General features: G+C 46.7%; 8 protein-coding genes across 8 annotated transcripts; 4 read left to right on the top strand and 4 right to left on the bottom strand.

The window, feature by feature from the left end:
- Positions 1–51: 51 nt before the first annotated feature.
- Positions 52–573, top strand: KUCA_T00004884001 (uncharacterized protein; the record flags this gene model as incomplete). The annotated part of the gene is made up of 1 exon (XM_022606015.1): positions 52–573. One exon carries the CDS (start codon positions 52–54, stop codon positions 571–573), a length of 522 nt encoding a protein of 173 aa, XP_022460889.1.
- A 1,002-nt stretch (positions 574–1,575) lies between these two features.
- KUCA_T00004883001 (uncharacterized protein) lies at positions 1,576–3,285 on the top strand (the record flags this gene model as incomplete). The annotated part of the gene is made up of 1 exon (XM_022606014.1): positions 1,576–3,285. One exon carries the CDS (start codon positions 1,576–1,578, stop codon positions 3,283–3,285), a length of 1,710 nt encoding a protein of 569 aa, XP_022460888.1.
- A 406-nt stretch (positions 3,286–3,691) lies between these two features.
- On the bottom strand, positions 3,692–4,336 carry KUCA_T00004882001 (uncharacterized protein; the record flags this gene model as incomplete). Its single annotated transcript, XM_022606013.1, has 1 exon — positions 3,692–4,336. The coding sequence occupies one exon, from the start codon at positions 4,334–4,336 to the stop codon at positions 3,692–3,694; it is 645 nt and encodes a 214-aa protein (XP_022460887.1).
- Positions 4,337–5,607: 1,271 nt separating this feature from the next.
- On the top strand, positions 5,608–7,365 carry KUCA_T00004881001 (uncharacterized protein; the record flags this gene model as incomplete). The annotated part of the gene is made up of 1 exon (XM_022606012.1): positions 5,608–7,365. One exon carries the CDS (start codon positions 5,608–5,610, stop codon positions 7,363–7,365), a length of 1,758 nt encoding a protein of 585 aa, XP_022460886.1.
- Positions 7,366–7,535: 170 nt separating this feature from the next.
- On the bottom strand, positions 7,536–7,841 carry KUCA_T00004880001 (uncharacterized protein; the record flags this gene model as incomplete). The annotated part of the gene is made up of 1 exon (XM_022606011.1): positions 7,536–7,841. The coding sequence occupies one exon, from the start codon at positions 7,839–7,841 to the stop codon at positions 7,536–7,538; it is 306 nt and encodes a 101-aa protein (XP_022460885.1).
- Positions 7,842–7,865: 24 nt separating this feature from the next.
- On the bottom strand, positions 7,866–7,973 carry KUCA_T00004879001 (uncharacterized protein; the record flags this gene model as incomplete). Its single annotated transcript, XM_022606010.1, has 1 exon — positions 7,866–7,973. The coding sequence occupies one exon, from the start codon at positions 7,971–7,973 to the stop codon at positions 7,866–7,868; it is 108 nt and encodes a 35-aa protein (XP_022460884.1).
- Positions 7,974–8,248: 275 nt separating this feature from the next.
- KUCA_T00004878001 (uncharacterized protein) lies at positions 8,249–9,391 on the bottom strand (the record flags this gene model as incomplete). Its single annotated transcript, XM_022606009.1, has 1 exon — positions 8,249–9,391. One exon carries the CDS (start codon positions 9,389–9,391, stop codon positions 8,249–8,251), a length of 1,143 nt encoding a protein of 380 aa, XP_022460883.1.
- A 580-nt stretch (positions 9,392–9,971) lies between these two features.
- On the top strand, positions 9,972–10,937 carry KUCA_T00004877001 (uncharacterized protein; the record flags this gene model as incomplete). The annotated part of the gene is made up of 1 exon (XM_022606006.1): positions 9,972–10,937. The coding sequence occupies one exon, from the start codon at positions 9,972–9,974 to the stop codon at positions 10,935–10,937; it is 966 nt and encodes a 321-aa protein (XP_022460882.1).
- Positions 10,938–11,077: the final 140 nt, after the last annotated feature.

Raw genomic sequence — 11,077 nt, 5'->3', positions numbered from 1 at the left:
ATTCTTAAGCCGCACAATTCTCAACCCGCATGTCGCCGCCAATTCACAACCATGTTGTTCCACACGATTGGCCCATCTCTTCTGGTTTCAAGCGAAACAGACATCTTATGTACTGCACAGTATCACGCCAACCAAAAAACTAGCCCCGAATCGCCCGCGGACTCACCGGTGTCCTCACTGACTCAGCGGCTCGTGGAGCGCGCGAGGTGGAACACCATCGGCACCGGACTTAGAGGCATGTTTGACGGTTGGCATTTCGAAGAGCATGTGGATGATACGAGCACTGGATCGGTGCTGAAGACGCCGTCCCCGTGGCTACACTCGCATAGCAGAATGCGACCGAAAGACAGAGTGGCGCACATGTACCAAAAGTTCAGGAATCTACGACTGAGAGATAGGCCTTGGGCCAGAGACAAGACTTGCGCCAAATCGCCCGAAACCGCCAGTTTGGTGGCTCCCGCTATCGGCATCGGCCCGGTGTGGAGCAGTTCTGGTAGCAGGGCCGACGACCTCGGTTTTGCTGCAAATGCTGACTCGAACACCGAGACATGTCAGACACGAGACAAAAGATAACATCGAAAAAATCTCCAAAGAAGCTGCATTGCCTGGCGCGGCTCCCAAATGATAAAAGCTTCCTCAAGCGCATAAGCCTATAATGGAACCGCGCCGTTGCCTCGGCTCGAATCCCCCCAAAAAGGGAAATGAAGTGACCATTAGGCTGTGCACGACAAATAGAGGAGGTTGACACCGCGGAACAGAGAAACTGAAGACAGGAAGACACCCCGGAATAAACCTCGGAAAGGTTCTTATCGCCGGCGTTTCATTTGATAGTGGTTGGCGTAAAATCGGGGAACAATAGAGATGGTCAGTGATTTAGCACACCAGAGCTACAGATGGAGCAGAAAACATGGCTGGGGAGGATAGGAACGTTTGCTGTATTATCTCCTTGTCTCAAAGCTTGAATTTCACGGAAATATGGGCGATTTGACGTGGCCTTCAGCACACATTCCTCTCCCCAGTTTCGCTATGCTTCAGAATTTCATCCCCGGAATGTGCCCGTAATGCAACCCCCTGCAATATCAGCAATCCACAGGCTTATCGTTCCGACTTTTTTCAAATCCCCCTATCAGCACAGTTTCGCTTGGATCATCGTATTTTTCCCAAGCCATTAAACTTATGGGCGCATGCTGTCAGATCTCCTTTATCCGCGGCAGCAAATGGGAAACTGAGCCGTGCAGAATCAATGGTGTATATATGGGCTACGCTGCCAAACCTGAGTCTAATTATTTAACTATAATAAATTCAACTCAATTTTTTCGCCGAGACCTTTGATCGTCTCAGCAGTACCATCAGATCCTACTTGGGATATTTTTTGGTCTGACCGCCTTAAGTGCTGCCTGAAGTGCTGCTCATTACTGCCTTTCTGTGCTGCCTTCTGCTGAGTGACCCTTGCATATATCTCTCAGCTGAACCTTATTTCAAGGACATTAAGGTTACTAAAACACCACGAAATCTGTTCTGAGAGTTGCTAGCCATTAACCTGGTATCACAAATCCTTTGCACCGCATTATAACCATGGCTGACGTTGAACCGATCAGATCCACGGCGACGGTAATCTCCGTGGACGACTTCAGGGTTCAATCCGTGCTGTCGCACCACTCCAAAAAAATCATAGTCGAACATGACGTTGACTCAGACGAGGCCGTGATCCTTGCTCTCGGTTACAAACAAGAGTTCAAGAGAGAATTTTCGCTATGGACCACTTTCGGAGTCTCTTTCTCGGTGCTGGGTCTGCTGCCCTCCATTGCATCCACCATGTGGTATTCGCTTGGTTATGCGGGTAATGCAGGTTTGACCTGGGCCTGGTTAATTGCCATGATTGGTATTCAATGTGTTGCCAACTCAATGGCTGAATTATCCTCGGCATTCCCTACCAGTGGAGGTCTTTATTACTCCACGGCCCAATTGGCTCCTCCCAAGTGGGCTCCATTCTTCTCGTGGTGTGTGGGTTGGTCCAATTACCTGGTCCAAATTACCGGAGCACCATCTGTAGATTATGGTGGAGCCTGCATGATTCTGGCTTTGAAGACTTTCAATGATCCAGATTTTACTCCAACCAACGGCCAGACGTACCTGCTGACGATGGCTCTGACCACGGTCAATGCCGTGATCTCTTCGATGCCCACCGCGTGGATCGCCAAGTTCAATTCTTTTGGCTCCACTTGTAACTTGATGTTCCTGCTGATCGTCTTTATCATGATCCTGGCCGGAGACAACAGAAGCAGCCAGGGTCTTAGCAAGTTCAACGACAACTCTGCTGCCTGGGGTATCACCAACTTCACTGAGTGGCCCGACGGAATGGCCATTCTCATGTCTTTCATGGCAGTTATCTGGACCATGTCGGGCTATGATTCCCCCTTCCATTTGGCAGAGGAATGCTCCAATGCACAAATTGCAACTCCTCGGGCCATTGTTCTAACGGCCACCACTGGAGGTCTCATTGGCTTCGTCTTCCAACTGGCCATTGCTTATGCCATTGTGGACGTGGATGCTGCTATCAACGACTCTTTGGGACAACCTTTCGTGACCTTTTTGTCTCAATGCTTGGACAAAAAGCTGGTCTACACTGCCACTGCCATGACGATTGTTTCTTCGTTCTGTATGGGTGAGGCCTGTCAGGTAGCAGCCTCTCGTGTGACTTACGCCTATTCTCGTGATGGTTGTTTCCCGCTTTCGCGCTACTGGGCTAAAGTTCACCCAATCACCAAGACTCCGGTAAATGCTGTTTGGTTTAATTGGTTTGTTGGCCAATTGCTGCTCCTGCTTATTTTTGCCGGTGGTTCTGCCATTGATGCCATTTTTTCAGTCGGTGCGCTTGGAGCGTTCATGTCCTTCACATTCCCCATTTTGCTGCGCATTACTTATGCTCGTAACACGTTCAAGCCCGGTCCATGGAACCTGGGACGTTGGTCTATTGTGTCTGGAACCATTGCATGTTCTTTTGTGGTGTTAATGATCCCCATTCTGTGTTTCCCCGAGTACAGAGGTGCTGATAACACACCCGAATGGATGAACTGGACCGTGCTTGTGTACTTTGGACCTATGCTCTTGGCTATTTTGTGGTTTGCTATCGATGCACGCAAGTGGTTTACCGGTCCAAAGACCAATTTGGGTGACCTTCTGGTCGATGGAGAAGAGGCCGAGAACGTCATTGATGGTAAGATCTCGAAGGGTGAGTCTATCAAGTATTCGACTTCTAAGTCTCCTGATCTTGAGAAGAGCTGAGTTGGTGATACTGCGCTATGGGTTTTATATATTCAAGTTTTCTAGTTATATTCATTATTCTTACTGTTGTTGTGAACAGACTTGGAAGTTGTAGAAAGAAATTTTTGGGTGCTCGTTTGAGTTGATCGGATTGGAGATGGAGATAATGAGGCCTTGGAGTGAAATATTATGATTTGGTCGAGATATTTCATTTGCAAATGTTCAATTGTTGTTTTTAATGCTTTGTAGCAGAAATTGCGAAAGATATGGCAATGGTTCTAGTCCTTCGTGGTGGGTAGTGCATGTAGAGTCTCTCCCTCTGAGGTCAAAGCATCCGCAAATATATTATTCTTTTGAAAAGTCTCCAGTTGTATAATCATACCAGCAGATCCGACGATCAGAACAACTCACCTCCACATTTTTTGCCTCATAGGGATATCCCCCTCTGATCAGTCACCTTCTTAAAACATTCAGCTGGGATTCTTCCGTCAACCCCCGGGGTCAAATAAACACCATTCTCACTCCTGTATAGCACAATCCCAGGTAACATTTTCATTTTGTCGATATCCAGAATAATAAGACAATTGCAGCTCTTCCTCAATCCAGAGGCCACCTCTTCGAGCCTCTCCTCACCTTGCCATTTTTCAAGAAGAAACTGCGGGATTCCCGAAGCCAAATGGATGTGATTTCGTTTCATACGGCTGAGACCGGAATCCTGGATCATTTTGAACTTATCGCGATATGTTCCATGGATAAGAATTGAGGGCCAGTCTGCTGGAGCCACAACTTCGAGTCCTACCTCACCAACAGATGCCATGCTATGTCCTTGAAATGCACAAACTGTCACCACGCCATTATCTTCCTTGAGACCGTATCGCTGCTTGGCATCAGCTGCTATCACTCGTCTGACATCCTCCTCCGTTGTTTTGAAGCTGCGTAGAAGGGGATGTGCAAGCAGTTCATTCAACGGCACATAACCTGCTGCATCAATGGTGAGCCCTTCGGCCTCGGCCTGGTGTCTCAATAATCGTGACATCTTCTTGGATATAAGAGTGTTTCTTTTATCTGACATTTTTCAGACTAAAATAGAGCATACATGAGGAAATAAACATAGAGGAAAGGTGTGAACCTAACGCCGCAGTGACTCATGAGTCTGACTCTCATTATTATCAAACTGGTTGTGAGCCCTGTGTATTGGGTTGTGTACTTGTCTGGTAGAGATCTATACCCGAAAGTAGTTGACTTTGAGCATAAATTGGTGAAAATATGGAAATATAGACAAATAATGAAGATTCTGGTGTAGCAGTTTTTGAAAAATACTATGAGTTGAAGTGTAGAGATAGTCGAACTCAAGACTTTAGATAAACCCAAAATGGCATGCAGAAGTGGTGACAATTCTGAAAAATTATGGAATTCTAGTAAATGATGAATAATCTTATTCGAAAGAAGTAAAGGATCAATGAGTAAATCTTCAATAAGTGTAGTCAATGTCTCACAATAAAGGTACTATATAACTCGGCAGCACGTCATTATTCACGCTACACATAGATAACCTCAAACTGAGGACATTTCATGTGCGGCGTTGAACATTATTACCTGATCTGGAACAACCCACTCTAATAAATCACAACTAACGAATAAGATAAAATTGTCCAGAAGTGAAGTTAATCGAATAACATAAAATCCATTATATGCTTGCTTCAGGCTGTGCTTCAATATATTACTCCATTCCATAAAGTACCAGCATATCTGCCAAGGTAGTGCAAAAACCCACATTCTTATCGCGAGATCGTATATCGTTTTGTCTTGTTTTCTTGTCTTGTCTTATCTCGACGACTGGCTGTTCCTTTCTTGTTACAAAACACTTATGAGACACCCGATTTTTCAGTGCTTTCACTGATGTCTTTTATTTCGACTACCAAACAGCGAAGAGCTGTTCGAATTTCGCGTGCTTGCGAGAACTGCAGGGCCCGTAAGGTGAAGGTGAGTAAGGAGTCGAAGTCCGTGATCTGTAATTGTCTCGTTGTCAGTGACCTTAAACATATTATCTTAAAGGCATGCTGACCTCTCAATAAGTTTGCAAATGACCTGGACAATCATAAGATCCATTATCCTATTGTCTCATCCACTAACAAACCATTCTCTCAGTGCTCTGGTGGAGATGTCTGCCGTCATTGTCAGCATTTCGGAGAACGGTGTGTTTTCCGGAAGTTCTACCGTGAAAAACGATCCAGTTCCAGTTCCAGTTCTGTAAATATCAAGACTGAGACGCCACAGACACCACCTCCACAGATTCCGAACTTGAGGCACAGTGGTGATACGCGCATTGAGATCCCGGAATTGATGTCCGTTGGTTTGGCTCCGCATACGTCGAACGTGGAGTATTTTGGCCCCGCGAGCAACTTCAGTTTTGTTAACCAGCTGAACCATTACTTACGACAACTGGCAATTCTGGACCTCAACACTTCTGAGGTAGAGCTTGTTGATGAGCGCCAGGGCCTCGAGCGTTACGGAATGAAGATGATGCAACTCCAGGACCACACCTCCAGCCGGGTCTTTGGAGTTTGCGATATCTCGCTGGCCAAAGCCGTGGATCTTGTAGAAGGCTACTTTGAGACATGGCATGTGCCAATTCCTCTTTTCAAGACTGAAAACGTCATGAAAGAGCTGCGCGAAGTGTGGTTTGCTGCTTATGAGGGAAAAACTGTAGACAAGGCTTTGCTTGCAAAAGTATGTCTCTTACTCTCGATAGGCTCCGGAGCCACGCGGTTTGACTCTGAGTCCCCTGATGACTGTCCAGGACTCGCTCGCGACTTCTACCACCTTGCACGTGAATACATGCCTAAAGGTGTTTCTGAAGTGAGCTACTCAGCTGCAGTTTTGTTGCTGTTGATGTCATTGGCAGAGGCGAACCTTGGCGACACTTCACTTTCATATGTCCATAGCGGCACCGCGGTGCGCACCGCGATCGTCGTTGGACTGCACAAAATTGACATTTCCAAACAGCCAACTGAGGCCAACAAGGAGTGCCATCGAGCTTGGTGCTCGATCTCGCAATGGGACAAATACTGGAGTTTTTGCGTTGGAAAGCCTCCATCAGGACTCGAAGATTATCCTTCCGGACAGATGTATGGCCCCGCATTTGCGTGTGAGAAGGAATGGCCTGAAAACCCGTTTCCTATCCACTATGAACACATGCGCATGCGGGTGTTCTTTGGCGGAATCTGCTCGCGGGTTTACTCCGAGCTTTATGACAAAAACAAGGATTTACTGTCGGTGTTCACATGTGTTGAGATGCTATCCAAAAAAGTTGATAACGAGTATTTCGGCACAGCAGAGCCATACATGTGTGCCTCTGATGTCTCAAAAGCAGCTGACAACCCAATTTACCGGAACCGAGAATGGTTCTGGATTCGCATTTACTATTTGTATTTGAAGCTGGTTATCTTCCGACCATTCCTGGTCTTCTGTGCTTATCTCAAACTGTCCTCTACGGAGACGACCTCGGAGATCCAGCAGCTATTGACGTCAGGATCGGAGAGCAGTGTCAAGGTGGCCATAACGCTCGCGCGTTTTGTTATCGACCTCAACCGTGCTGTGCCGATGCGGCAGCCGATTCTCTTCATTTGCACATACCTCGAGAGTGCATGCACGGTACTGCTTTTTTACGTGGTGAGCCATCTCAAGGAGCTCACTGAGGAGATGTCTCACGAGATCTGGACAATTCTCAACGATACGTGCCAATTTCTTAGAGGCGCAAATGGACCAAACGTTGGTTCTACAAAGCTAATCGCTAATGACGCAATCAAGTCATTGCAGAACATTTTGCTAACAAAACAGTCCACAGGAACTACCTTTTTTGATAGGCTGATGCAACCACTGTTCAACCGCAATGCTGCGGACTCGCCCCTTGGGGCAGTCGTTTCGCCCAATGTAGTTGTTTCGGACACCAAACAACCAAACGATTTCTTTGGACTGAGTACCACCACGCCGCAGGACAGCTGCGATGAGACTGAATCGCCGCGTTCTGTGAAGGCGCCCCCCAGCGATTCGCTTGAAGTGTTTTGGCAACAGACCTTGGACTGGATGTCATATCCCTGAGGGTGTAACGTCTAGTTGAGACAATGCGATGTATTGGAAGGTGAAACGGGTTTCACTGATATGGTCTCTGTATAAACTCTACATTCAATAGAACAATAAGTTACCCTTGAAGGTTCTCTCGTTTCTCCGGAGACCCGGCATCTCTTTCATATATATACAATTTCACCTTCTCAAGCTCTCTTCTCCTTTAAAGTGACATCTCCTCCGCCACAGCACCCACCAGAAGCAGCCGCTTCGTTAGTCAAGGTGTTTTTCGTCTTTTTGATGTCCTCATTATCTCCCAACTCGGTATCCTTGTGGATATGAAGCTGATATTTGTCATCTGCGGTCTTCTCGCCCTGAACGATGTTTCTCCGCAGGAACTCGGACACATCTCTTAAATGTTTGATACGATCCTCTGTCGATCTATCTGGGTTTTCTGGGTCTTTTGCCAACTCAACAGCGCTCCGTATCTGGGCTTTAGCTGCTTTCTGCATCGCCACATCGCCTTTGATAAATAGTTAGTCTTGCACTGAACGCTTTTGGAAACCGCCAAACATACCTTTGAAGGCAAGGGAAACCGCCCTCAACGATTCCCTATAAGCTGATATAGCGGCCTTGGCTGACATTTTTCGCGTGAAATGGAGTGGTTTCGAACATGGTGAGATTAGACTTCCGAAGTTTCTGGCAATTAAAACGGGCCGGGGTTGTTGAACCTGTGAAAAATGGCAGTTGAACACAGAGTGCGCGTGAACATGAGCAGGTATAAAAGAGTGTTTAGCAGTATATATATATATATTCCATGATTGCAAATATCGCCCTTCGTATCCAATCATTTACTAGTATATATCAATGTATAGATGGGCATGCGTGGTTTGTATGTTCCCCTCAACTTCCTTCTTTTTCATTCAAACAGAACAATCTGCTTTCCCTTCTTAGAATTGGTAAGCGCAGTTTGGAATGTCTTTAGAAGCGACTCATCTGAATCTTTCAACTCAAAAAAGTTATCGGAGTTTGGAGTGTCAACGATAGCACCAGTGTCCATCAGCTTGATCACCTCATTGATCGAGTCCTGTCTGGAGTTGGGAATACGCTTGATATTGGCAGTAACCCAGAATCCTTTCACGTTCAAGTTCTTGAAGATCAAAAGACCAGTAGGAATGATCACAGGCTTCATAGACATACCTCCGTAGGTCAGAAGAGTAGCATCGTTTGCAAGCTTGCGGGCCAAGGCTGTACAATTGGAGCCACCTACTGCATTGAGACCCAGTTTGATGGGTGAACCCTTAGTCCACGACTTTATGGTGGCACCAAATTCACGAGACTCGTTCTGTTCCTCAGTGATCACGTGGGTAGCTCCGAGCTCCGTCAACTCGTCAACTAGCTCTTGCAAATTGTCTCTGTTTCTGACAATCGAAATTGAATTCAGCCCCATCTTCTTACCGATCTGAATAGCTGCACGACCAACCTGTGAGTTTCCAGCATTCTGAATGAACCAATCACCTGGTTTCAATGATTCATAATAGTTGAGCATCTGATAGGCCGAACATGGGTTCACGGCTATAGTTGCGGCCTGATTTAAAGACAATTTTTCTTTGGGTAGTTTGAGCATTTTAGAGCTGTCGGCCACAGAGTGAGTTCTCCAAGTTCCATAGTTGACATCGGCAGGTATCACCCAATCACCTTTCGAATAACCCTCGACCCCGGAGCCAACTTCCAGAACCTGGAAAACTCCTTCGTTTCCACCGACTGCAGCGGGTTCGTCTGTTCCAAGATCGGTTGTAAGTGGAGGCTTGGATGGGTATACACCCTGAACCTGGTTAATATCAGAGGGGTTTATGGGCGCGGCAAGATGTTGGAGTAGCAATTGGTTGGTGCCAACCTGAGGCAGTTCGTACGAGTGCACCTTGAGCACATCGATGGGCTCGCCGTACTGTGTGTAAATCAAAGCTCGGGCTCTCAATTGCACCATTGTGGTACTAGAAAAAGCTCTTGTCAAAACCTTTGGAAATAGCATGTTTGATTGAAGTAACAGCAGACTGGACATTTCTCCGCAGGTAAAGGAACTACCGCTAGCAAAGTGGACTACTAATGAGGGGGAGATTGGGCAAGGCACGCCCGGGAGAACGGAGGCTTCGATGAGGCAATATTAGAGCAAATTAGGGTCAATTAGCGATAAGCAAATACTATGGTCCTGAAATAATGTTTTATATTGCTCGACCAGTATAGGAATTATCCTGTTTTTGGCGTGTTTGAACTGGTAAAACTGTGTGCATTACGAGTCGTGTGTAATCCATTTCTGCCACACCCTGTCACCCACCAAACATTGCGGGTGCTTCAACACTGGGCCATTGCACCTCCAAGATGTATAATTGTAATATTTTTTACTTCAAAACAACGTCAACTGCAGTTAATTGATACCATTTTTTTCCGAAACATAACCTCAAAATCACCAAGTTTCTATCCAATTTGACAGCAGCAATGTCACCCGCTTTTTTTCGTGGCTCATCAGTTCTCCCATACACTACCCCAATATTTTCCTCTCTCTAGCGCGTAGATCCACCATTCATCCTTCTTCTCCTCCAGACAAGACCCAAAGTCTCTGTGAGATCCTATAGCCCAGCAAGATGCACTCGGATGAGTCGTCTGTGCCCATCAACATCCGTGGAAAAGGTGGCACTCCGTTAATGGCGGCAACGTCCACACCCCACCATTCACACATACGAACGATAGACTCCAGATCCTCCTCTGTGTCCAGTCTAGGCGTCAGCGAGACTTTCCACGATCTGATCACTAGAAATGCTAAGTTAACTCATCGGACCGATACGGATGCAGGCTTGGAACAGTCAGATTCGGAATCAGACTCCTCTGTTGAGTCTGACACAGGCTACAAACGGTTCTTCGGACTTGGATTCGAACCCCTGTTGCACCAGACTACGCCGATCGAGTCACCAGCACCTTCCTCTAAGCAGAACTCGCCAGCGCTGTTTTGCATGGAGATTGGAGATCCGAACCGGACCCCGAATACACCTTCTGTGAGTCGGTTCTCAGACGCGGATGAATCGTCCTCACCATACCATTCCTTACAATTGACACCTTCTCACGCGGGGAAGCCTCCTTCAGCGACACTGGCATACCCACCAAAATCACCCAGTATCATTTTCAAGAAGCTGATGACGCGAAACTCCGCGATGACCCATTTGAAAAGTCTCAAGAGGATCACTCGTGAGTTACAGAATGAGATATCTCCTTTGGATACTGAGATTCGCCACGAGGCAGTGGTGACGTTTTCCTTCAAGGACGACGACGAGGCTCTTGAACGGGATGATAATCTGAAACGGTATGAAATTGTGAATCGAGCTAACGAAGCCTGGAACCACAGACGAAGCTCTGTAGGAGAGGCACCACCCTCACCAGCAGCGGGAATAACAGGAAGGCTCCAGGAGGTGATTCACGGCGTGAAGAGGAAACAAGCAGAAGATGAGACATTGTCTTCCAAAAGAAGGGCTGTCTCACCGTTGATCACGAGTAGGAGGAACTCCAAACTGATTCAGAATGCGAACGAAGACTTTGAGATGTTGTCGTTGCAATGAAAATTGGAAGATCAGATTGATTGGAATATGAGTCAGCTTGATCAAAACTGTTCATCTCATGCATGCTTTATGACACACGTTTTTACATGCTATTGTGCACCTAGTTTGCTTTTTGTTAGGGTTGGTTGCTTTCAGTTATG

This window comes from Kuraishia capsulata, genomic scaffold (genome assembly GCF_000576695.1).
Source record: "Kuraishia capsulata CBS 1993 genomic scaffold, Kuraishia_capsulata_scaffold_6, whole genome shotgun sequence".
NCBI lineage: Eukaryota > Fungi > Ascomycota > Pichiomycetes > Pichiales > Pichiaceae > Kuraishia > Kuraishia capsulata.
This window is presented reverse-complemented; position numbering and strand designations above follow the sequence as displayed.